The following is a 27,153-nucleotide window of genomic DNA, read 5'->3' on the forward strand; positions in this document are numbered from 1 at the left end:
ATGTTGATTATATGATATTGTAGCCCAGTTTGTGATGAACGCAGTGTTATAAGACTTTTGCCATTAATATGTTTTTAAGCAACTGAAAAAAGCACAAATGTCAGTGCATGTCAAAACTTCCCCAGGGCCCTAAAAACCCCTTAGACCCCAGAGGGTTAACTGTGTGTATTTTCATCATCAGTTATTAGTGGTGCTTGCATTTATGCAAAACATCACTATTGTTTATTTTCTATTCTTTTAGTGTTTACAGATGTAACAGCAGCCATAAGTTCGACTTTAAAGGAAGTGAAAGAACGTGAGTGTCACTATCTCTGCTGATTATCAGATTATTGATCACGTGTGGTTTCAGACTCGTGATCAGTGTTTCTCTCAGTTGATCTCTTATAGTTTTTAGAAACAACATTTGAGTTTAGTTTAAAGAAATATTTCTTTGAGGTGTATTACCACAAATGTCACGATTCGATTAATAAACTACTGATTTGATTACGTACTGATTATGATATGCATCGATATACATGTTAATTTTTTCGTGAGGAAAAATAATTTTCAACTAATGTAATCTCTAAGAAACCCTATAAACTTTATTGTTAAAGATTCAAATTCACAGCTGACTTACATTATAGATACAGAAATACATAATAAAGCATTTTTTTAAAACGATGGCATTATACAATTTTAATAATAATATAATAAATATATAATGCATTTTTGCAAACTATGGTGATTGAATGCAAGGATTTTTTTGAAGTAAATGAAACTTTTAATGTTTACAGTCAGTTTTATTGAAGATGTCCTGCAGGTGAAACACTGATGATGCCTGAACTGTTATCTGATATTCATTCATGTTCATTTAATAGAGACCAAGAGAACAATGTATGAAAAATTACAGAAACTGAAAGCTGTTTCTTATCAAAAGTAAATCACTGTCTTGTAGGTGTCCTTTATAGCCTACTCTGTAAATAAATCTCATGCTGAATGTGTGATGATTAACAGCCCTGATGACATTTATGAGACATTGTTTATTCAAATAGGTCAGGAGTAATTGACGACGGGCCATTGAATTATAAGAAAATAATGCACACCAAGGTGGTAATGCGGCACGACACGAAGCGAACCGCAGGTGTGCATTATTTTCAAATAATTCAAAGGACCGGAGTCAATTATTCCGCTTATACCACGGTTACCACAAACAATGCTCTGGTGCCTGTTTTTAAGACATTTGACAAGTTAGGTGTGCGGTTTACAGAAAAATAATCAACACCCATAGAACATTTCTCAGCCAATCAAAATGCAGCATTCAACAGACCCGTGGTATAAGATCAATTATACCATGGGTCTGTTGAATGCTGCATTCTGATTGGCTGAGATGTGTTCTATGGGTGTTGATTATTTTTCAAATGTCTTAAAAACAGGCACCAGAGCATTGTTTGTGGTAACCGTGGTATAAGCGGAATAATTGACTCCGGTCCTTTGAATTATTTGAAAATAATGCACACCTGCGGCTTCACGTCGTGCCGCATTACCACCTTGGTGTGCATTATTTTCTTATAATTCAATGGCCCGTCGTCAATTATTCCTTACATATTCTTCAGTGTTTTACAGCTGATGTCCAAACACATCATGATATCTTGTTCAACTAACAGTTTGTGTTTTGCAGGGAGAAGAGCGAGTATGGATCATCCTATCAATTGTATGTCAGGTTTATATGCTGCATGAAATGTGACATCACATATTTAAATATATGATTCTGCAGGTTATAATAATCAACATATTTCAAAATACAGTTTGGTGGCCAATAAAAAGTATATAGCTGTTACATTCACTTGCCATTGTCAGCAAAAGCTCATTTTTGAACCCAGTCTTTGACTGTAATACATGTTTGTGTTTATTTATGGAAAACCCAGTGGTGTAGTGGTACATGGAGAAGTGGGTATACTCTCTTACTTTATGACCCCATGTTTTTAAAGTAGAAGTGGGTATACCCCATGCCATTAAATAAAGAAGTGGGAATACTCCGTTTACCTGCGTATACCCTGCACTACACCAACCTACACTCATAAAGTTACGTTTATACATAAATGTGTGATTCTTCATTACAGTCAGGATTCTTCTGCTGGGTAAAGATGTGTCAACAAACAGTCGAGTGGGAAACTTCATGTTGGGAAGATCAGCGTTGGATAGTGAAGCTCCTCCAGATGATCATCAGATTGAAAGAGTCAGAGGAAAAGACATGATGATCATCAACTGTCCTCATCTGCTCCAGCTGAACCTCTCATATCATCAGATCATACAGACAGTGAGAGAGTGTGTGAATCTGTCTCATCCAGGACCTCATCTCATCCTTCTCATACTACAACATCATGACTTTAGTGAGGACGACAAACAGAGAGTCAAGTTTGTGCTGAAGTGCTTCAGTGATCAAGTGATGAAACACACCATACTGCTAACCACTGGTGAAGATAAACCAACAGCCGTCATTCATGAGTTAACTACAGAGTGTGGAGGACATCTTCATCTGGACAGTGACACTGAGGGATGGTCCTCTAAAATATCCCACAGCCTGGAGAAGATAGTCAAAGAAAACCATGATGAATATCTCAAATGTAAGAAAGTTTATGATACAGAAGAAGGATCATCGGTGGATGAAGAGTCGATCAGATCATTCAGATCAGAGGAAGAATCTGATGTAGAGGAAGAAAAACACAGAGACACTCAGACAAATAAAAAGGAAACAAAAAGTCGTCTACGCAATTTACCAATATTAAGACGCTACTGTAAGTTATTTTTTATGTTTCCAACAACATTACTGTACTTTGTTCTGACACCAGGATATTAACTATCAGACACAGATATAACAGCTGAAGTCGAGGGTATAAGGACGAGGAAAGAAACTGGATTTTCTTTTTACAATATTGATTATAATATTTAACCATTTTATTTTGTATACAAGCTATGTAAAGGGGGTATTAATGTCTAAATGACCTACATGATCATTTGTACAGTATCATACAGGGTTCCTAAATCAGCAGCACAAGGGCCAAACCTGTTCCCTTAGTCATTTTTGTTGTAGCTCGAGTGTAGGCGTGGGCCGGTATGAGATTTTGGTGGAATGTTAAGTTTCAAAGTATTGCGTTTTTGCCATTGTAATACTAAGAATTGTTATTTTCAGACATAGGCTATACAAACAACAACTTTTTAACTGGACACAATACATTTTATTTTAAAGCAACATCCAACAAAAAGCCTTTAAATTATAATTTTCTTTCAAAAAATGTTTTTGTAATATATATTAAATGTAAATTACACAACTTAATGATTTAATTAATTTTGTGTAAACTCAGCTCATACTTTGGAAATGGTATTACAGGAAAGGTTTTTGGTTTTGAAACCTTGACTCTTTAAAACCTCAGTATACCTTGAAACCAGTAACCGGCCCAGTTTTACTTACCGCCTGCGACTCATGACCCGGTTAGGACGGCCCATTTCAATGAAATCCAACGTTAAACAAGTACATGCAAAACTCTGCTGCTACCCGGATAAATAAACTATATCCATTGTTTTCATAATGCTGGCTTACTTGAAAAGCTGAACAAGGCTTTCTTTTCCTTACATTCAAAAACACACTTCTTCTTTCGTGTCATTGTTGAGTCTTGATATAAAACAAAGCTGTCGTGTACACTGATGTCTGTCACTTCTACTGGAAGGAACAATGATTATGAGCCTCCCCGTCTTTCTCACTCTCAATCTGATTGACGTGTTGACGTGATTGTCCGAGGGGAGTGCCATTAGAGTCATTAATATGTAATGTGTACCCATGTTCAAAAAAAAAAACGTTCTGAAACTTGTAGGAAAGAGGAAGCGTGAGATAATGAAATACTCTGTCCCACACTCAACTGCTTTTTGACACTTTACATTTGTTTAGCATAAGGATTACAAAAATCTATGCACATTTGTGTGAAAGTTTAACTTTTATTAAGTCATGGTTGCTCAGGTCTTAAGAGTGAATGAAAATGTATCAGTTTAGATAGTGTTGTCTCTGGCAGTATGAAGAGGGTTTTATGTGCAACAAGCTACTAATAAAGAGTAGATACAGTTAAATATCAATATAATGTAATTTTTTGCAATAATGCATGCATACTTCTGTGATTAATCATCTGAAATATTTTTACAGGGAGTACTACAGAGCAAAGTCCAGATCATGATCGACAAAACAGTAAGTTACTGCCAATACTGCAAGTTTCCAAGTAATTCAATGAAGTTTGATTTATTTAATTCAAATAAATTTAATATAGTTCCCTTTCAGTCAGTCACTTCAACATCACGTCGTTGACTGACGTATTGGGAACTCACTTAGAGGGACCAATCCACTTCGAGTGTATCTTAAAGAGCCAATGAATTTTAGCATGCAGTGTTTGCATCTGCTGATGCCACCCCACCATGCAGTTATAAATAGACAGCAGGTGAACTGCATTATTAGCTTTATCGCTTTGCAGCAGAGCACACTAACTGGTTCACTAGAAGTGTACTTTACTGGGAGCTTGCTGTGGAAACGTTGGCATTAAAGGTGCAGTGTGTAAATTTTAGTGGCATCTAGTGGTGAGGTTGCGAATTGCAACCAATGGCTCAGTTAACTGCTCACCCATTGCATTTAAAACTCATAGAGAAGCTATGGTAGCCACCACCAGACAAACATGTCATCTTCAGAGACAGCTTCGTAAAAAAGGTTTGTCCAGCAAGGGCTTCTGTGGAAACATGGCGGCACAAAATGGCGACTTCCATGTTAGGGGATCCTCGATATGTATATAAAAATGTCTCAATCTAAGGTAATAAAAACATAAGGGTTCATTATAAAAGGTCTTTATACATCCCTGATAATATAGTTTTGTATATTATTTTGCATTTCTGTCAAGAGATCCTTCTAAAAATTACACACTGCACCTTTAAGGCATGGCAGTGCCCCACAGAGGGAACGTGTACAGTCAGTACTGAACTGCTTGAGTTCATTAGAAAGTAGGACAGCGATCCCACTGAAGTTAATTCAGAGGCTCCTTGGGGCATTTGGCAGCTACAGCGGAAATAACTCTCCGGCTGCTCCATATGAGACAGCTTCAGCACTGGCTTTTTAGCCGAGTCCCTAGATGCACGTGGCACAGTGACACCCACCAGGTACAAATTACACCTGCCTGCAGCCGAACTTTCATCCTGTGGTCAGAACCTTACTTTAATTAGGCAGCTGTGCCCTTAGAACAGATCTCCAGGCATGCTGTGGTGTTCACAGATGCCTCCTCCATGGGGTGGGGGGCCATGCACAACAGGCATGCAGTATCAGGAGTCTGGACGGAACCCCAGCTGCATTGGCACATCAATTGCCTCAAGTATATCTTTGTCATGTCGCAATTTGCCTGCCATCTCCTCCTGTGGAGTCCGAAGCATCTGAGGTCGCTTTGCTGTTCTCATCCTGGGCATGCTCAACCGTGCAACTGACAAGCTGTCACAGGCAGCACATTTGGGAGAATGGCAACTACACCCCCCAGGGGTCCAGATGATTTGGAGACGGTTCAGTGTAACTCAGGTCCCAATGAGCCTACTTGCCTACAGACACTGTGCAAAGTCAAGGAAAACGTGGAGCAGGTCCTACTAATGGCACCTAATTGGCCCAACAAGACGTGGTCCCCAGAACTTGTTCTCCTTGTGACAGCCTCTCCCTGGCGGATTCCCCTGGGGAATAGCCTTTCTCAGGAACAGGGCACCACATGGCACCCACCAGATCTGTGGAAACTCTAGTTGGTCCTAAAGTGGTCCGAAAAGGAATGTTTCGGTTATGTATGTAACCCTTGTTCCCTGAAGGAAGGGAAAGGAGACGTCACAGCCGGGTTCTCATAGCGAGAGACCTGGTGATGCGGTTCACCTGCTGCCTATTTATTGGCTCTTGTTGATACACTCGGGGTGGGTTGGTCCCTCTGAGCAAGTTCCCTAAACATCGATCATCAAGGAGTTACATATGTAACCAAGATGTTTTGTTGTTAAAGGAGGTGTAACAGTCATCAACAAAGAGAAGCTGAATTTGGTGCTGTGTGGAAGTGATGACTCACTGAAGACCTTTGTATTAGAACTTATAAGAGAAAAAAGCAAAAGTCTTTCTGTTTCACATGAGAGAGAGCTGGAGGTGTGTGGACGTCTGATCAATCTGATGGAGCTTCCAGCTCTGACTCAACTCTCAGAAGATGAAGGGATCCTTCAGACTCATCACTGTTTGTCTCTGTGTGATCCTGGAGTTCATGTGTTTCTCCTCATTCTTCCTAATGCTCCACTCACTGATGAAGATAAAGCAGAAATGAAGAAGATCCACCGAGTATTCAGCTCAAGAATCAACAAACATGTGATCACTGTCATAATTAAGATTAAGCGTAAATGGTTAAGTAAAATCAGTATGTTCCCTTCTTCAGCTACTCAAACAGTTTCTCAAGAGTTTGAAGGTCATAATTTTGTTTTAGAGAATAAGTCTCAGATACCGTCACTTCTTCAGGATGTGGAGCGTATGGTCCAGGAGAACAGTGGAGGATCTTACACAACCTTCATGTTTCTGCAGGCTCAAATAGAAGTGGAGAGAAACAAACACAGAGCTGAAATAGAGGAACTGAGAAGAACTGTGATGAGAACACAGAGAACAGCAGCAGGTATGACTTCCTGAAAGTGTTGATGTTTGTTATTGGAAGTTCCACACTGATAGCAGAATTACTTCAGTGCTGTTTTTCCTTGATATGTTACACTTGTAAACCTAAATAAGTTGAAATATTAGTTTTGTATGTGGCTGATGTGTGGTTAAATGATCAAAAATAGACACCGCAAGCGTGGTGGTGCCATTCGGAGATGCGTCTATTATAATGTTTTAACAGAGTGAGTTTGGTAACTCAGTGACATGAAGCGTCAAGTCCAGGATACCCTCCCTATCCTATGGTATATACTTTACGAAGACATAAGCTACCGGTGCTTGTAAGTAGGGATGTCACGGTACCAAAAATCTAGTAGTCGGTACCAATACCACAAAATGTACACGGTACTCGGTACCAAGTCGGTACCACGGTGTGTTAAAAAATAGTAAAAACTATAACACTTAAACATGAACTGTTTTATTAGAACCTTTTAACATTTTAGAAAACACAACAATTGTGACAACAGAACAGTCACATAATAAATAAATAGGCACTTAAATATATAATAAATAACTTAAACATCAATAAAATAAAATAAAAACAGTGACATGTAGGCCATCAAATAATAAATAAAATGAAACTATTAAATGTAGATCAATTACAAAATCACACAAAATTACAAAAAAGATCAACTTTCAGTTTCAACAAAAATTTAACTTTAAGTCACAGCTTTAGCACTATAATGCCAGATTGAAACAAAAATAGCATGACACTTTATGGCTTATTGAACTTTTTCTTGACCAGTTCAAGGTTTCTGGAAATAAACACCAACATATCAATGTTATCTTGGGTCAGTCTTGAACGCAGTGGACTGACAATAATGCCTGAAGTACTAAATACCCTCTCAGAAGCACAGCTGGATGCAGCAATGCAGAGATACCTTCTGGCAAACTCTGACAACAGGGGTAATGTGCTCCCATTGGTTTTCCACCAGGTGAGTGGATCCTCTTCAGCACTGAGTTCTGGCATTTTGCTATATACAAGAAACTCTCCATTTAAACGGTCACTTGTGGAAAGCCCCTGAGTTGCTGTGGCATCACTGCCTTTCTTTTCTCCTTGGATACTTGAAAGAAGTCTTTGACTTTTTAGATGGTCTGACTTGGCTTGAAGCCTCTGCTCCTCCTGTAACATTAGCTCTATCATCATCAGCAGCATCCCTTATTTGGTCCAGAAGCCTTTGCTTGACATCAGCCTCAAGTGCAACAAAGCTATCTTTAAACCTGGGGTCCAGGTAGGTGGCAGTGTTCAAAAGTAGCTGTAACTCCTCATCATTATAACGCTGCCTGAGATTTTCTTTGATTGCACTTTTCATTTCCCTAGCAAGTACAGAATCACCGTCTACATCATCAAGACAAGACCGTATTTTCCACATCAATGGTAAGACAGATGAGAGGGTTGTGTGCTTCTCACCAGAGAGGGCATCTGTAAATGGACTCAGTGGTCCAAGGATTTTTTTTAAAGTCTCTAAAATTGTAATGTCAGTATCTTTGGGCATTAGATGCCATTTCTTTCGGTCCTCTGCCAGCACGGCACATACAGATTGCTGCTGCTCCAAAAACCGTTCGACCATATCATAGGATGAGTTCCAGCGGGTGGGTTCGTCATGTATGAGTTTATGATCTGGGAGTGAGAGGTCGGCCTGTTTTTTGGCGAGTTGGCGTGAGAGCTTTGGTGATCTAGTAAATGCAGCCACTGTTTTGCAAAGCCTTGAAAGTGCTGAAGATACCCTGTCAATGTTAACTGCTTTATTTACTGCTAGGTGTAAATTGTGACCAAAACATGGGATCCATGTGTAATCATCTTTGAAGGCCTTTTGGTTATTAGATGCATTGTCTGTGGTAATACCTGCTATTTTGGAAATGTCCAATTTCCATTCATCCTGAATTTTTTCATCAAAGGCCTCCTTCAAACTCTACCCTGTGTGCTCAGTGTTCAGGCCACTACAGCCCAAGCACCAGGAGTGCATCTCCCAGGATTTGGTTATGTACTGCATGGTAATGCACATGAATGTCTCTGCAGCTCTGCTTGTCCACAGATCTGTTGTGCAGGCATAAAATGGTTTCTCTTTGAGATAATCTGAAATGAGGGCTCTGGTTTCGGTGTATAGTTTGGGGATCTCTGTATACGTGAAGAAATTTCTGCTTGGTAACTGGTATCTGGGGTTGAACTGTTGAAGCATTTGCTGAAATCCATGCTTTTCTACAGTGTAGACAGGAACTTGATCCATGCATATGAATTCAGCAACTGCCCTATTTAGTTTCTTAGCTTCGTGTGAGTTTTTGTCATATTTTCTGTGCCTTTGCAGAGCTTCTGTTAGTGTTGGTTGTGTTACATTTTGCTGACTTGTTGTCCCCAGACTCTCCTGGTGTATATCTTCATCTGGATGATACTGGCAAAACGAGAGACAGATATTTTAGTTTTCAAACATACTGTCTGACAATGACTAATAAATCAGTGAAGGTTTCAGGTGGTAATTTGCTTGAATAAACGCAATTAACACACACGCACACACAGACACGCACGCACAGACACGCACACACAGACACGCACACACAGACACGCACACTCTTTTAAATGCAATTCAATGCAATTTAATTTGTCTGAATGCAAGCATTAACATTAGTTTAAATTCATTCACATTGTGGCACTGGCAGGACGAAAATATTTATTAACCTTTAACATTTCAATAATTATTTAATCCAGCGACATTCGGCTACATTTTGCTGACAGGACACAGACTGAATGACGAAGCATGCTAATGTCAACTTGGCTGACATTAGTAGTAGTTTATAGCGTTGCAATCCGTTGGCGTCGTTAACAAATAACTGGCTGACGCAAACGCTCCATTACACGATGGAGCATAATGTTACATGGTTTAAACGGCAACAACGCCAACGTTAGCTGGGTCAAACAAACATACAGTAATATAGGGACTTACCTATGTTTTAGGGTAAAATTAGAAGTTTTACAGGTTGTCACTCACCTTGAATTCCTTAAAGAGGTCGGGATGTCTGTCCTTAAGGTGCTTTGCCAGGTTTGAGGTATTTCCTCCCTTTGTTTGAAACGCACGGTTGCATCGTTTACACATCGGCTTCAACGGATCAATTATACGATCATTGTCATCCACCTCGAACGCAAAGAACTTCCAAATTCGACTCTTGGCACCTTTTTTCTCCACAAGTCGAAGCGGAGCTGAACTTGTTGCCATTTTGCAAAGGTTTTCACGTGCGCTTGTAGGCGTTCTTCTTCTCCTTCATTACTTGTGGAGCGACTATGACACATACGCGGATATGCTGCCCCCATCAGTACCGCAAGAATTATGCAACCTCGGTACCTACGGTACCGCATGTAAACAGGTACCGTCATGTTTAAAAAATGCTGGTATCGGCCTGGTACCGAAGTATCGGTTCTCGTGACATCCCTACTTGTAAGCGCTTCTCTATCAATCGTGCTCCAGTTAGGAACTGAAGGGCAGTGAATTTACAGATATGGTGGCACTTCATGACAAATACGTCAACACATCTCGTTCATTATATCACAATATCTGTGCTTTACAGTATTTCCTGCCACATTGCTCCGTTAATCAATACAATAGATTGTTTTAACTGATCGTCAAATGTTTTTATTTGAATCAATCAGCGCTCTAGATTACTGATACATTTATGATACATTAATGAAATTTGCCTGCATAAACTCTTTATTTCCTTTTTGAATGACAACGTCAACATTGTTGCTGTTCACACCAGCAAATTCATTATGGTGGACAAAATAAATCACAGATGACAGGTTTAACACAGGTTAAAGTCTTAATCTAAGATTTGTTCATCTGTGTTTAAGTTTAAGTGGGGCAGCACAATTAGAATTCAAATTAAACTGAGATCAACAAACCATAGATTAACTTTAAACTGATTAATTCAATCTGTGTTGGTGCAACCCATCCTAAGGGTAAAAAACTTTATCCACTTCATGTTAATCTTACGAAAACAAACATTTCAACATCAAATACTTCAATTAAAACACACTTACAGGCTGTGAATCAGAAGCACAAAGTATTATTTTTCATCATCCTCCTCACACTCTCACCTGAACTGTGTTTGTTATTACCTTCACCAGCCATCAATCGTCATCATGTCTATATATACTCAGTATGTTTTCCCCATTGTTGGCTGTTATTATCAAATGTTATGTGTGTGTGTTTGGATAACCTGTCTTCCTGTTTATTGTTTTATAATTAAAGTTTATTAATTTATTTCATATGTCATCTCTTTGTCATCCTCCACCACTATACCGTAACATAAATAACCCACTATTTAAAAAAGATTGTGCTTGAAGGGTCTGTGATTGGATGAAAGGTGTCTGCTTGTGGCACCGCAAGAACTCAAAGGTGAATGACATCAAAGTATCGTGAGAGCATTTCGATAGCAGTCTCCTCTGATTTTTCGAATCTCTTGGTTCTTGTGGCGCCACATGAAGTCAAACAAGCCTGTTGTATCAGTCACTGTTACAGTAGCTAATACAGCACAGTTGGCATCCCAAGATATAGCACACATCACAATTCTCATCTATCCTCCCTAAACAAAAGCACCACTCTTCTGCACAATGGTCATTCAAAAATATTATAAACTCTTTTTTTATAAAAGATTAACACAACTGAAACACGTGCGTTCCTTCACATAACTATTACAAATGTCTTTACAACAGAAGCAAACTGTTGGTATAAACTATCATATCAGTTTTGTGATGCAAAGTAATGCATTTACATACATGTGATGTAGTGGAGAAAACTCGTTTATATCAGACAGAAAGCTTTGGTTTGACTTTGCTTTTCTTGCTGTCAGCAGGTGTATCACACAGTGAAGATGATGATCTGAGGATTGTGTTGTTGGGAAAGACTGGTGTTGGGAAAAGTGCCTCAGGAAACACAATACTGAGAAGAGAAGCTTTTAAATCATTACTTACAGCAGGCTCAGTGACCAGACAGTGTCAGAAAGAAACATCTGAAATCAAGAGAAGAAAGATCACTGTCATTGATACTCCAGGACTGTTTGATACCGAAGTTGATAATGTTGACAGCAGGAAGGAGATCGTGAAGTGCATCTCAATGGCAGCTCCTGGACCACACGCGTTTCTTCTGGTGCTTCAACTGGGACGATTCACTCAAGAGGAGAAAGATGCGGTGAAGATGATCCAGGAGAGTTTCGGAGAAAAATCCAGTATGTACACAATGCTATTGTTCACCAGAGGAGATGATCTTAAAGGAACAACCATTGAGGACTTTCTTAAAAGTAATGATAGCTTACAGACCATCATCAGACAGTGTGGAAACAGATATCAAGTGTTCAATAACAATGAGACTAAAGATCATACACAAGTTAATGACCTGATAGACAAGATCGGCTGTATGATGGCAGCTAATGGAGGCAGTTACTACAGCAATGAGATGTTCCAGCTGGTGGAGAAGAACATAAAAGAAGAACAAGAGAGAATAATGAAAGAGAAAGAAGAAGAGATCAAGAAAAGAGAGGAAGAACTAAAAGCCAAATATGAAGCAGAATCAGAAAAACTGAAGAAAGAGAATGAGAGAGAAAGAGAAGAGATGCAGAATGAACTGCGAAGAAGAGAAGAAGAGTTTAAGATGAGAAAAGAGGAGATCAAGAAAGAAACTGACGAGAATCTACAAAAAGAGCTGCAGAGTAAACTGAGTGAACAGCAAAAAGAATTTGAAGCAGAGATCAAAAGGAAAGAAAAGACTTTACAAGAACAACAAGTCAACTTTATTAAATACTTGGAGGAGAAACATGAGAGACACAAACAAACTCTCCAAACTAAAATTCAAAGAGAAACAAGAGAACAAGCAGAACGTGAATATCTACAAAAACTTGATGAAGAAGTGGCTAAAGCCTTGCAAAAAGCTGAAGAGAAACTATCCAGTCGATCAAAGAGAGCTCGTGATTGGAGTCATCATGGAAGTTTTGTTGGAGGAGCTGCTGGAGGTTTTTATGGTACAGGTGAAGATCTCGTTCACTGGATTATCAGCAAATGTTTAAATCGTCATGATCATCAAAACATAGAGCAGAATCCTGTAGTGTGAGTTTAGGTAAGTGAGCAGATTAAAATATCTATACACATACAGTAATAATACAAACAAAACCTTTATAATGCTAATTAAACTCTTTTTGATTCTTCTTTACAGATATCAGACTTCTGGTCCTCGAGAAACCACTACTGCAAAAACGTCTCAGTTACGTATGTAACCCTCGTTCCCTGAAGGAAGGGAATGGAGATGTCACGTCATGACCAACAAATTGGGAACTTTCTTAGAGAGACCAATATACTTTGGGAAGCTACTAAAATGCCAATGAACTTGGCATGCAGGTATTTGCATCTGCTGGCACCACTCGCCGGTTGAGTGTTTGGCCAGAGCCAGGTGCGATACCAAATCAGCTATTTTTGTACTGCTTTTGCTACTTTGTACTGATATGCCCGCCCCTCAAACGCAAAGCAGAGAAACAAGAGAAAGCTTGTGACGAGGGAGAATCAAGACATGAAAGTACGCGTCCAATCAGGTCTATGGCTGTAAACCAATCTTGAGGGCGAATGCATTAAAAAAGACCTTTCTGTGTTGTCATCCTGTTTGCCAGTAAGACCAATATCTCTGCACGCAGTACATGTGCGTTGGCAGGTTTCACTGTGGTGAAGCAAATGGCTGAAAATTTGGGGGGGGGGGTGCCGGCCGCAGGAAATCGCATTACCGAGGTGTATCGTGCGTAATAACCAATAAGACCGACCGGAAGCTGTTGCCAGGCGACCAGGGACCGCACGAGGGGAATTAAAAGCACTACCTGTGTACTCGCGGTGGGACAGCCAAGCGGAGCAGAGGTGACCACCGATGTGTGCGCTGTGGCATCACGAACATCGCCATTGTGCAACACTCACCTGACTCTGCTGATGGATGACAGAGTCGTCGGGACCTCCCTCATGCAGGTCCCTCAAAGCCTTGGCCGCATCCCCACATGTCTGATACGCAGCCGCCTTGAGACCGTGCTTACAGGCACATGAGGGAAGGGTTGGCCGCTCTCTCCAGAGGGGAAGTGGTAGCCGGACACCATAGCGGCCCTGAGAGGGGTGAGGGCTGAAACGGCCGAAAGCAGTTGGAAAATGGGGCTTTCCATGACAGAGTCAGCTCCTCATGCACCTTGGGAAAGAACTGGAGGTGTGGGTTGAGACACCCAAGCAGCTCCTAAGTACCAGTTATCCAGGTGGGACAGTTCAGGAGGGGAGGTTTAGTCCACTCCAGCCCTACCGTCTACGTTGCCCAAGAGAGCATTGCCGGCATCTTCCAAATCCACAAGGGTCATAGTCTTGAATTCCGCCTCTGCGTGCTCGAGGCCCATGAACGAGACGCAGAGATCGTAACTGTCCTTAGTGTACTCCGGTAGAGCAGAATGGCTTCTCAAATGCAGCTGTACTCCAGGCGTTTGAAGCGAAAAAAGCTGATTTGGTATCGCGCCTGCATCTCGTTGAATACTCGGCCGGCAGGGCGGCGCTGGCGGATGCAAATACCTGCATGCCAAGTTCATTGGCGTTTTAGTAGCTTCTCGAAGTATATTGGCCTCTAAGCAAGTTCCCAATTTGTCGGTCACGTCGTAGTGACCGACTGAAAGGAAACCTTAGCTTCAAGTTCAGGTCATATATTTCATGTGTAACCAGATGCTCTGAAGTAATTACACAGAAGTGGTTTCTCAGCTGCAAATCCAGAACAGAAAAAAATATTTGTACATTTCATACACAGGTATGAAATAAGGTAAGGTAATGTCTGATGGTTGAAATATTTTTATAATATTCTTATTCTCATAAAAAGGACAATAAATACCTCTTTTGTTCAGTTTATTGAATCTTATGTTTCTGTTGCATTCAAATATAAAAGAGTTGATTTGTTTTAACCATATGTTAACTTCAAAGGAGCAGCTTGTGCGTTGTTGGCTGCTTGGTATAACAGCTCTGAGTGTTTAGTATTGAACAGTTTTGATTCTGTAATGTGAATTTGCAAAAAGTTCTAATCTAATGTATTATTCAGTTCTTAAAGTCCCCTCTGGAGTCTAAATTTATCTTTAATTAATAAAATGAGATTGAAAATGAGATGAGATTTATCTGTCAAAAATACTTTATTCATGCCTCAAGATTTGAGGTTTTAGCTCATCTCAGTTGTAAAAAGCAGATGACACAACTTTATTTTTAAAAGACTTACCAAATGCCTTAAAAATGCCTTCTTTTTCCCCAGACGCTTCAGGGTTATACTTAAACTTAAAAAAGTGTGAGATTTTGACTATTTGTGGTAATGTACAAACATTAGTTCATAATAACCCTATTAAAAAAATAGAGATTGCCTACCTGGGAATTAATATTTCTCAAAGTCTTACTTACAGGGTAAAAACAACTTTCAAGTGGTTATACAAAAAAGGAAACATTTTAAATAGTTGGTTGCAAACAAATATTTCCATTTTTGGAATAATTGTATTAACAAAAATTATCTGAATTTTATGTGCAGGGGCCTCATTTATAAAACTTTGCGTAGGATTTGCGTCAGAAGTGGCGTACGGATGAAACATAGGACGCGCGTACGCACAGAAATAATCGGATTTATAAAACCGTGCGCACGCACATCCTACGCATTTTTCCCTTAATAAATCACAATCAATTCTAAATGTAGCGCAGCTTTTGCGGCTTCATGACACGCCCATAGTTACCCATAAATAGTCCGTGAAATGCCCACAAGTTAATATGCATTGATTGCGAAATCAAAAAAACGTAACTTCACTCAATGTGAAGTAGAAATTATCGTTGGCGAGGTGGAAAAGAGGAGAAAAATGGTATTTGGAGTGCACAGTGTGGGCATTACTAATGCCAAAAAGGCACTTGGCTCGAGTGGCAAACGGCGGCACACTCCGTAAATGCTGTAGCCTCACAACCTCGGACCGTGGCCGAAATAAAAAAGAAATGGTCGGACATCAAAGTCGAGGCACAAAAACGTCTAGCACTCCATCGCCAGAGTGTGTCTGCCACGGGTGGGGGAAAGGGGACATTGTTCAGTGCAAATGTAATTTCTTTTTGCTTCCTGAATGGTTGAGACATACGCCATACATTGTTTTATCAAAAATAAAACACACTAAAGGCATATGCATGAATACCATAATTCCGTAGATTATGAAGATATGGTTTACTATGAAAACAACTTTCCCCAGATGACAATTAATACATCTATCTATTTATTTATCTATCTATCTAACTATATATCTCCTTAATTATCTATCTATCTGTCTATGTAATTGCATCTATATCTGCTCCGCCAGACGGACATATTGACGAGAATATCAGTTTTGTACATTATTTCGTTCTGTTAACTATATTCTTTATGAGGATGAATTGCACAACATGCCAATATTATTGCAGAACATATTTCACTTTTCTTTTAGCAAATATGTGTTCATTTGAATTTCTGTTGTAATTTTTGATTTCTTTATTTTTTTGTTTCACTGCTGATGGATCAAACGGGTGTTCCTGTAGGCTGTTAATTGTAAGACTTGCTTTGTGAAGTCTTCATGTTATTTATGAGAGGTAGTGTTGTCACTTTCACTTCCACGTGTTTCTTCCATCTGCCGACGGTGTCGCCATTTCTCATTTCACCCGTTTTTGTGCGTACGCCTGGGTCAGAGCTTGCGTGACGGACAGCACATTTTCCCGTCACGTTTGCTTTTTATAAATAACAACTATTGCGTAGAGAGTGGCGTACGCCTTCTTTTGTGCGTACGCAACGTTTATAAATGAGGCCACAGGTCTTGTTATACTGGAAAAGGCTCCATAAAAATGGAAATATTTAAATCTAAATATGAGGTATGTGGCTTTTCTCATCGTTTGTCAAATACATGAAACATTAGCCTTTAGTGTTTGTTGAGTGAAGAAAAGACTTTATATATTTATAGAATAATACTTTATAGCTGTAACGTGGGCTGCTTACACAAAGCAAGAGAGAGATGAATCCATGTGCAAGGAGGTTTATTATAAATTCCACGTAGGCTAGCAAACACATCCAAAATAGGGCAATCCATATAAAGTAAGTTCACCATTTCGAAAGAAATACAAACGAGGAGTAATTCACAAATGAATTTGCCAACTAAGTTTTGTGTGAAATGAATGTGGTAGCTAGCCCATAGAGCTAGCCTAGTATGCAGTGTTCTGGATTAGTGGGAGTGGCTTGCAGAGCTGTGGATTGTGGTGCATTGTGGGAGGTGTTGTCTTCCATACAAATGCACCCTAAAGTCACTTTCTGTCTTTTCACGATCAAATAAGCACAACATTTTAAATTTATGTTATCAAGACCACAAATATCACCCACTTTCAATAAAGATTAAGGTTTCTACCGGTGAAATGGCCCAAAAGTGTTTTATTGTAAAAGGTGTGGAAAGGATAAAATGTAATTGAAATATATTTTATTTATGTTTGAAGACATTTTACAGATCACATTGATAAAGTCACAATGTAGGGAGTTTTTTTGGAATGTGAAGCAACTCAGTCCAACCAGTTTCTGTGGTATTATTTTGTCTCAATATCTAATTGTCAGAAAAGTGAAAGTGAGAGTTCTGTAGTAATATATTTAATATGTGTTTATAACAGTAGATCAGAAATGTAACCCAACATACAAACCTGTGAACCTGTAGATTTATTAACAAGTGATTCTTATATTATTATTTAACTCACTCATTGATCAGTCGATCCACTGCTCGTGAAGAGTTTAACTCAAGGTCTCATCTGATTCAGAGTCAGACCTTCAGGATTATGGCAAAATCATATGCAGGTGTTCAGCAGAGATGTTATTCATGTATTTATAATTAAATGATTTATAAGATAAGAAGCAGAAGATGACTGTTGGTTTGTCTTTAACATGTCTGTGGGAGGAGTTTATCTGCAGTCGAAATGAAAGTGAAAGAGTTTAAAACAAATTGAGACATGGATTTGTAAAAAACAAACACAGCTGATTTACTGTTGTTATGTTTTTTTTTTTATTTACTTATGAGTTTAACGTAAGAAGACATCTTCAGCATCTCTGTTCTCGACTGCAGAAAGGTGAGAGAACTTATAATGTTTGTGTATTTCCGGATCAAAGGTACAAAAGCTGTCGCAGGAGTGAAAACTGAAGCTAAAACCATTCTCTGACCGTTATTCCCACTGAAGATTATGTTCAGCACATAAAGAAACAGACATTAATGAAGGAAAAACTGATTACATTTGCATTTAGTGAGGCTATGAAAGAATTAATACATGAAACAGTACAAATCTGTGAAAATTACGTTCAACCCTTAACTGCTTCATCATCAAATCATAGTGCATTATGTCTTTTTCAGTGTACACATTATTCACACCTTTTTACAAAAAATTTGAAAAAAGTGGAAAAGTATATATAAAAAAGAGTAATCTAAGACCAGCATACATTCACCATAATCATTATGTTTATCACATACAGTACCATTGTAACTGTACAGCCATTAACTCAGTGTGTAATAAACTGTGTGTGTGTGTGTGTGTGTGTGTGTGTGTGTGTGTGTGTGTGTGTGTGTGTGTGTGTGTGTGTGTGTGCGTGCGTGCGTGCGTGCGTGCGTGCGTGTGTGCGTGCCCGTGCGTGTGTGTGTGTGTGTGTGTGTACATTCGTGTGTGTTTTCTCCTCTCATGTGTTCAGGATGGATTCAGTTGGTGTGAACACAATTGAAACCGCAGCTTTAGGGAGACCCTTTCAGTTGGGGATGCTGTATGACTACAGAAGAGATGCTCTCATACCAGGTACAAATATATATCCTCATCACACTTGATTCTCTGAGAGTGAATAATAAAATAGATAACAGATATACTATGACGTGTACCCAAGAGCAGTAGATTTAATCAAATGCTATTGATCGGGTTAATTGTGACATGGGGATGTTTTCTGTCAGATTATTTTATTTACAATGCATCCATGCTGATCAAACACATGTGACATCACACTGACACAATCAGTCATGTGATTAAAAACATCACTCTCTCTTTTTTAAAGGGAAACTTTACCCGTTGGAACATTAATCTTTATTGAAAGTGGGTCATATTTGTAGTTGAAATGTAACATACATTTTGAATATTTGGTGCCTATTTAACCGAGAAAAGAGAGAAAGTGACTTTAGGGAGCATTTGTTTGGAAGACAACACCTCCCACAATGCACAGCTCTGCAAGCCACTCCCACTAATCCAGAGCACCGCTCAGCTATAGACGGTTTCAGCAGTAACAACATAAACAAGCGGCTGTCGCGGTCCACACTTAACTTCCGGTAAACTCCACTAAGAATAAATATCAACAAAGATCTTTAAACGTAGTTTATTTATATAACAAGCAAAAAACAACACATAGATTACCCAGGAAACCAAAACATTTGTTATTTTTGACGAGGCATTTGTTCAATCAGATTAGCAACTAGTCAGACCATTAAAAAAACGAAACCAGAAGTAAGGTTCGTATCGAGACGTGTATTACGCGCGTCCGATGAAACCGTCTATATGCTATTGTGTACATAAATGCCACGTTAGTTTAATAAAGAAAATAGAAACACTCAATTTATAGTCAGACGTCCGTTTATCCCTGCAGGCTTTGGCTGTCACTTACAGTTTAGGATTCAAAAATATGTATCCAGGACGCCGCTGTCCATATACGGTATGAAGCTTGGGAGTTGGTACACCACACAAATGAATTGTCCCTCCTTCAGAAATACTTAACGAGTTCTGATTGTGTAGTTTGTTTGGTGTGTTCTGATTGTGTAGTTTGTTTAGTGTGTTGTGATTGTGTAGTTTGTTTAGTGTGTTGTGATTCAATAGCAGCTTAGCTTGCCGTTAGCTTAGCTGGCGACTGATGTATTCCTGTGGGCGGAGTTTAGTCAAAAACTGTTCTACTGCCGTGCTGAAAAAAAAAACAGCATGAAACCAGCACGGACCAGCATGAGAATTATGCTGGTCTGATGCTGGTTTAGCTGGTGGTCACCAGCATACCAGCACCAAAACACAACATATGCTGGTCTTGCTGGTATGCTGTTTTTTCAGCAGGGTGACGTCATTAAAGTGCCCATCTTATGACTGCTTTTCCACAAGTTAAATAGGTGTATGAGTTCTATAAAACATGTTTTAAAAGTTGTTTGCTCGAAATAGCTTGTAGGAAAAGATTGTTACCCATCTCTAGTAGCCTCTGTTTCAGTGCATTTCAGATTGTGCTGTTTTGAGCTGGTCAGTACATATTTATGAGCTGCTGCTCCTTTGATCACGCCCCACTGCTAACGTCATGTGCCCGTGCGCATGCTCAGTGGTGTTGTGAGCAGTACAAACCATACTGTGTTATTATTTTTATATATTATTATTAACGGTTTATGTTGCCAACAGACAAATCATGCAGAAAAGTACCACTAATAAGTACATTCCAGTAGAAACTCATGACACATAATGATTCCAGAGTAAATTGTGATGTAGCAGTCTCAACAGTACACTCGTTTTCCCTGGACAATGCTAACATATTCTTGTTATAAAACATTTTCAGGGGATGTATACTGTTTGTGGACTGCGTGCTAATTGCTAGAAGCTAGCGGGAGGTCCAAACCGTATCTTGGGAAAGTGATAAAAGACTCGGGGGTACGTTAGCCTCATCAGAAAAGCCGGGGCGGTAAGGCCCGGTCTCGGTTAGTTTGGCAAAACACTTTTAGTTTGGCAAAGCACTATTACTTAGTTCATGTAGAATTGTAAAATAAAGCCGTTAAATTTTTTTTTACTTTCGAAACCACGCTGTAAACTATCTAGCCTGCAAAAATATCTATATAGCCTACTGTATAGTAATGTTATTCACATTACTATACATTTAAAAGGTTTAATTTACGGGATTAGCATCAATGCATGATCTATGTTTTGAGATACAGATGCTCTAGCATCATAAATGTAGTATTTTGTGACAGAAGATGACAACATGCAAAATATAAACGTGACTTCTTACCTTTTGTGTTGATATAACGATCGTGAATCGAATCCAGTTTGTTTCAGATGTGTAATTAATCCATGAAAACCGTCTAGAATACATCCGATGAACATTTTTGTCTACAAATGCGTATAATCCGTGAAATATAGATAAATAGTCGGTTGTTTACATCAGATTTCGCATGAACGTCTTGTAATAGAAAATAATATCGCCTACAATCTGAGGACTATTTGCGTCGTAACACACTGTATATGAGATCACATTTTAGGTTCCAATAAACACGCGTTAAAACTATTTTTAAAAGTAGGCGGGAGTATAATCCATAATATCCAAAGAGCGCTGTTATTTCCGTGAGCCATGATAACAGTACAGATGATATCAGCGAAGTGGGTGGAGACCTGAGAGTGGGGTGGTGGGCGGGAAAATTCAAATGGAATGTGAGGACAAGGCTAGTTATGTCACAACAGAGCTGATTTTGAAATCGTGCAATCTAGGACATTCAGAAACCTGTATCTCACTCAAAACAGCATGGATGGATTTTTTTCCAAGTTTGTATGTGTGTGGAAGCATCAGAGACACAAATGAACACCCCAAAACCCAAAAAAGTGAGTTTTTCATAATATGGGCACTTTAAAGCAGGAGATAGAGGGCTGTAGTCCAAACCGGCCATTCGCTGTAGGCTTTGAAAAGTGAAATCTGTTAAAGAAAATATATCGCCTGGCATTGAACTTTGAGGTTTATCATTTTACATGTATTATTTATGCTATTACAGCAACATTACACACTAACTAGGGTATAAAAAATGGGATCAGGAAAAACTGGACCTTTAAGTCCCAACATCGTATGCTATTCATAAATTAAAAGCAATATTATATAAATGAAAGAGTAAACAGTGTCTTTATTGAACTTACCCGTTTTAAGTGGAAGGCCATTGTTGTTGTTGTTGAGTGGTATGAACTGAACTGTTGGCTCAACTTTTACCATTTCAAAGTGCATCAACACTTTAGATTTTCTAATTCCAGACATTATTAAGTTTAAATCCCTGCCACCACGATGCTCCTTGTCTGTCACAAATCAGGGAAAATGAGACTTAAATCTGTCACAGGATTGGTTGGATTTATTTATGTTAAAAATATTTATTAAACGCTTCTTTCTTTTGACATTATTATTTACAGAATTATCGTAATTAAACACTGTATATTAACTTAATATTAACCGTAAAACCAGTAGTTCTGTGTAAAAATCAGACATTAAGCACCCCCATATTGCCAAAATGGAACAATCCTTATTTTATAATCCCTGTGAAGATTTGTCTGTGATCATGGTAGTCGAATCACGCTCTGTATATCGAAGCATCGAATCTTTGACTATTCAGGTTCACCCCTAAAAAACAAAAATGACATAATTTGAAATGAGCTGATAAAATGTGCATGTTTTTCTACTATTACAGGAATCACATTGTGGGATAAAGAGCAGCTACAGGAGAGCATTAAAGTTCGTCCTCATGTTAACATTTATTTCAACATCACAACCTCAGACTCTTTTGAGGACAAAACTAAATTACTCAACATTGATGGTGGTGTGAAACTGAGTTTTTTAGGAGGACTCATTGATGTTGGTGGAGCTGCCAAATACCTCAAAGACAATAAAAAATCCTTCAGACAACAGAGACTGACCTTATATTATCATTCAACTATGAAGTTTGAAGAACTGACCATGAACCATTTAGCTTCTGGTAATATCTCTCATAATGAGGTGTTTGATAAAGATTCAGCGACACACGTGGTGACAGCAGTGCTGTATGGAGCGGACGCCTGCTTTGTGTTTGATAGAGAAGTTTCATCGGATGAAGATAAACAGACCATAGCAGGAGAAATGAAAGCTGCTTTTGATAAACTATATGGTATTTCTGTTGGAGCAAACGTTGATGTAAGCATGACTGAAAAACAGAAAACTGAAAACAAGAAATTCACCTGTACATTTTATGGAGACTTCCAGTTACCGTTTAATCCGACCTCTTTTGATGAAGCTTTGAAAGTTTTTGCTGATCTTCCGAAATTTCTGGGAGAAAATCAAGAACTTGTGGTTCCACTGAGAGTTTGGCTTTATCCTCTCGACAAACTTCACTCAAAAACTGTGAAACTTCACAAAGAGATCAGCATCACTTTGATCACAAGCATTGAATCAGTAATGGAGAGTTTATGTACAACTGAGATGAAATGCACTGATCTCCTGACAGACTCTCCTGCACTGACTTTTGCTGCTTTCCTTGATAAAATCCAGCGCATGAAGAAAAACTGTGATAACTACAAATTGAGTCTCATGAAGAAACTTGGCTCTCTGTTACCAAACATCTATGGTGACTTAATAAAAGACACAGCACTGATTGATCTTCTGAAAGATCACGAGAAATCTCCATTCAGAGTACTTGAGCTGACAGAATGGCTGAGAGAGAGACAGAAAGAGTCTGATGTCATTAAAACACTGCTTCAACAACTCAATGAATCTGGTGTAAAGGTCGAAGATAACATAGATAAAATTCTGATGAATCTTAAAGTGGAGAATGTGATCAGCTACACATTTACATCATTGGACTGGACAGATGAGGTTCTTACTAAACAAGAGGACTACCTGAGATCTTCAACAATGAACAACGATGATGAGAATTCACCTAGACCTGAATTCAAGACAAAGTCTTGGATCACAGCTGACATCAAAAATATAATGAGAAACAACATGAAGATCTTTAAAAACCTAATGGATTCAAAGGAGCGTAAACCAGCTGAGTTTATTGTCACATCAAAAGAAATGAAGAATCATCCTGGTTCCTGCGTTCTTTTGTATGAAGATGGACGTGATAAAGCTGTTTGTTTTACCCCTCCATTAAAACCAGCTCATCCAATCACAGCAGAGGTCAAAGGTGACAGTGTGGTCCTGAAGGTTTCTTCATCATGTCCTAATACAGTAGAGCTCAGATTAATGTACAAAATAATGAATGAGACTGACTGGAGATCTCAATCTGTACTGAAGGATCAGGAGACGGTAACTCTGACTGATCTGAGATCAGACACTCAATATGAGATTAAATATGCAGCAGTGGGAAAACTCAACTACACTGTTGAATCTGATGTAATTCACATCAAAGTCACAGACAAAAAGCTCATGGAAGCAACAGATTCTGTTATTCAAAATCTGTGTTTGACTGAAAACAAATGCAGTAAACTTTTGGAAGACACCAGGACAACAACATTTAGTGCATTTCACAAGAAAATTCAACATATGAAACAAAACTGTGAAACCTACAGACGAGAGTTCAGCCACAGGATTCAGTCAGTTCAAGTGTGTGAAGAACGGACGTGTACTTTGAGTGATATTTTAAAAGCTCGTGAGGAATCTCCATTTAAAGAGCAAGATCTGTTCAAGTGGATCACAGAGAAAGAAGAAGAATTAAATACAGTTGGTGAGTTTCTTCAACAGTGTCTGGACTTTGGAGCTGAAGCGAGTAAACGTTTGGAGACAGTTTTGTCAGATATTAAGGTGAAGAATGTGGTTTGCTACACATTCACTTCTCTTGAACAGCGGGATTCGCTGCTTTCTGGACAAGACAATTACCTGAAATCTCAAACACTGAGGATGAATTTGAAAAACGCGCTTTGTGAATGGACTGGAACATGGCTCACTGGAAAGATCAGGAAGAAAATGAGGGAACATTTAAAATTTTTCAAAGAGCTGATGATGTCACATGACACTCAGTCCACAAAATTTATTGTTTTCTCCAAAGACCACCAAAATCATCCTGGTTCCTGCATACTGCTGTATGAAGATGGGTGTGATGAAGCTGTTTGCTTTATTCCTCCATTAAAACCAGCTCATCCAATCACAGCAGAGGTCAAAGGTGACAGTGTGGTCCTGAAGGTTCCTTCATCATGTCCTAATACAGTAGAGCTCAGATTAATGTACAAAATAATGAACGAGCCCGACTGGAGATCTCAATCTGTACTGAAGGATCAGGAGACAGTTACTCTGACTGATCTGAGATCAGATACTCAATATGAAATTAAATATGCAGCAGTGGGGAAGCTCAACTACACTGTGGACAGTGATGTCACAAGAGTTAAAACTGAGGTAAGATGCATCATTTGTACACATCATCACCTAAAGATAAGTTATTGTAAGATATGAATAATTCCAGGATGTTAATCACTTTCAAATCTTTCATTCTTTAGGGAAATGCAACGATGAGAACAGGTAAGAATAAATCATATTTGTACAAATGATTATTTGTTATGACATGTGTATTGGGGATACTTGTGTTTTTAGAGAGAAAGTTACATCAAATTTCTTGTTTAAAACATCTTTTTAATAGCTGTCTTATGAAGCCATTATTCAGCTGCAACTCAAATGTAAAATCCTGCAGCTGTATGTAGATAAATGTAATTGACATGAGAAGACTGATCTGTGTGCAGTTCATATCTTGGACTCAATTGAGAGTGAACAGAAGTGAGAAATAAACATAACATCTAATTGTAATAACATTTTAAATTATTTACACTTTTGCAAATAGTTTAAATTAAATTACAGGTGACCGCTTCGTACTTTTTATGAATGTTTTTTATGATTTATACTGAATGTTACATGATTCTTTCTTACCATAACTGTCACTTTCAGGTGATGGTCACAATTCATCAGACTGTTTGAGAATTGTTTTGCTCGGGAAGTCAGGAATTGGAAAGAGCGCAACAGGAAACACAATACTGGGAAGAAAACAGTTTCAGAGTATATTAGGAGTAGAATCAGTGACGACAGTTTGTAAGCGAGGAGATTGTGAAGTTGATGGTCGTCCAGTAGCTGTTGTTGATACTCCAGGTCTGTTTCATTCAAGAATGTCAAATGAAGAAGTACAAGAAGAAATCATGAAATGTGTTTCACTGTCAATACCTGGACCTCACGCCTTCATCATTGTGTTGAGTTTGGGTAGATTCATTCAGGAGGAGTCTGAGACTATAGATCTGATAAAGAAGACCTTTGGTACTAAAGTTGCACAGTTCAGCATTGTTCTGTTCACAAGGGGAGATGATCTTTAAGATGAATCTATAGAGGGTTATGTGAAGAGACGCCCTGAAGAATTGAAGAAACTGCTCAGAGACTGTGGAGACAGATACATGGCCTTTAATAACAAAAGACAAGACAGAACTCAAGTGATAAAACTGATAAAGATGATAGAAGAGATGAAAACAAGAAATCAGGGTCAATATTTCACTAACAGCATGTTTGAAGAAGCAGACATGAGCATTCAAAAGAGAATAGAGAAAATACCGAAAGAGAAAGAGAGAGAAATTCAAGCACAAATGGAGAAATTTCAAGTCAAATATGAAACAGAAATGGAAAACATGAAGAAGAGATTAGACAAAGAGCAAAGCAGAAGAGAAAAAAATAGACTGGGAATTACAGTTTTTTTCAAGTGCTTACACACATTTACCAAAGTTTTCCTCTTTTTTTCAAAACTTAACACACAAATTCAAGAATTGCACACCCAAGATGCTAAATGCCTCACATCTCTTTCAAAATGAAACACAAAATATCACAAACATATTTCAAAAGCAAACATTTGTCTTACATTGTAAACACCTTTACCCTAAAGTTATAGTTTTGAATTTGTCATATACACACTGTTATTCAAAACCTAAAGCTCTTTTTTTAAAAGCTTGCATATACACGATTGAATGTAATTAGGAGAGAGCTATAGAATATATACAGTATACTCTAGAAACAAACGGTGCTATATAGCACCAAAAATGGTTCTTTGCTCGTAATCAGAACTGTTATTAGTGCCATATAGGACCGGTGAAGCACCTGTGTAGAACCATATGGGGCCATATAGCACCACTATAGCACCACCTATGGTTCTGGCACTAAAAAAATGTTATTCTATGATTACGAGCAAAGAACCACTTTTGGTGCTATTTAGCACCATTTGTTTTTACAAACAAAAGCAAAATTGAAACCAAACTTTTTATTTGTTTTTATTTTTTGTTCTTTGTGGTTGTAAATGCAGTATTAGTGTACACAGTTTGAAAAGAAAAAAATACATCAAAATGTAGTGTTGTTGCATGTAGTGTAAAACCAAACGTGTGTGCTTGCATGTGGAGATGGTTGGGTGTATCAACCTGATCCATCTTTCCTCCGGACTGTGTCTGGCCACCAGAGTTGGGTATAACGCGTTACTATGTAACGCATTACTGTAATCTAATTACTTTTCCTGATAACGCAGTAACGTAATGCTTTACATTTTAAATGTATGTAATTTGATTACAGTTACCAATGACAACAAAATTACGTTACTAGCGTTACAAATTAAGTGTTGACAAATTAATTAAAATGTATTTTAAAATGACGTTTTGCCGTTGCTCA

General features: G+C 38.5%; 2 protein-coding genes and 1 pseudogene across 3 annotated transcripts; all 3 read left to right on the top strand.

Annotated features, from left to right (window-relative positions):
* Nucleotides 1–1,346: 1,346 nt before the first annotated feature.
* On the top strand, nucleotides 1,347–15,256 carry LOC141351230 (GTPase IMAP family member 8). 2 transcript variants are annotated; one of them, XM_073857847.1, is made up of 5 exons: nucleotides 1,347–2,774; nucleotides 4,172–4,213; nucleotides 6,030–6,677; nucleotides 11,552–12,810; nucleotides 12,907–15,256. In XM_073857847.1, the coding sequence occupies exons 1-4, from the start codon at nucleotides 2,156–2,158 to the stop codon at nucleotides 12,802–12,804; spliced, it is 2,562 nt and encodes an 853-aa protein (XP_073713948.1). In that variant the 5' UTR covers nucleotides 1,347–2,155; the 3' UTR covers nucleotides 12,805–12,810; nucleotides 12,907–15,256. The 2 variants fall into 2 exon arrangements, with proteins under 2 accessions (XP_073713948.1, XP_073713950.1); XM_073857849.1 differs by having other exon boundaries at nucleotides 11,555–12,810.
* Nucleotides 15,257–17,188: 1,932 nt separating this feature from the next.
* On the top strand, nucleotides 17,189–24,924 carry LOC141350882 (neoverrucotoxin subunit beta-like). Its single transcript, XM_073856730.1, has 3 exons — nucleotides 17,189–17,834; nucleotides 18,445–18,545; nucleotides 22,193–24,924. Exons 2-3 carry the CDS (start codon nucleotides 18,446–18,448, stop codon nucleotides 24,922–24,924), a joined length of 2,832 nt encoding a protein of 943 aa, XP_073712831.1. The 5' UTR covers nucleotides 17,189–17,834; nucleotide 18,445.
* A 48-nt stretch (nucleotides 24,925–24,972) lies between these two features.
* LOC141351235 (GTPase IMAP family member 9-like) lies at nucleotides 24,973–26,490 on the top strand (annotated as a pseudogene).
* The last annotated feature ends 663 nt before the right edge of the window (nucleotides 26,491–27,153 follow it).

This window comes from Misgurnus anguillicaudatus, chromosome 19 (assembly GCF_027580225.2).
Source record: "Misgurnus anguillicaudatus chromosome 19, ASM2758022v2, whole genome shotgun sequence".
Taxonomy (NCBI): domain Eukaryota; kingdom Metazoa; phylum Chordata; class Actinopteri; order Cypriniformes; family Cobitidae; genus Misgurnus; species Misgurnus anguillicaudatus.

Bases quoted from the DNA above. Each gene is read 5' to 3' on its own strand.
- LOC141351230 (XM_073857847.1), top strand. From the start codon at position 2,156: ATGTTGGGAAGATCAGCGTTGGATAGTGAAGCTCCTCCAGATGATCAT. The intron at 4,214-6,029 runs GTAAGTTACTGC...TTGTTGTTAAAG, and splicing joins AGATCATGATCGACAAAACA to GAGGTGTAACAGTCATCAAC. The intron at 6,678-11,551 runs GTATGACTTCCT...TCTTGCTGTCAG, and splicing joins AACACAGAGAACAGCAGCAG to CAGGTGTATCACACAGTGAA.
- LOC141350882 (XM_073856730.1), top strand. From the start codon at position 18,446: ATGGATTCAGTTGGTGTGAACACAATTGAAACCGCAGCTTTAGGGAGA. The intron at 18,546-22,192 runs GTACAAATATAT...CTACTATTACAG, and splicing joins AAGAGATGCTCTCATACCAG to GAATCACATTGTGGGATAAA.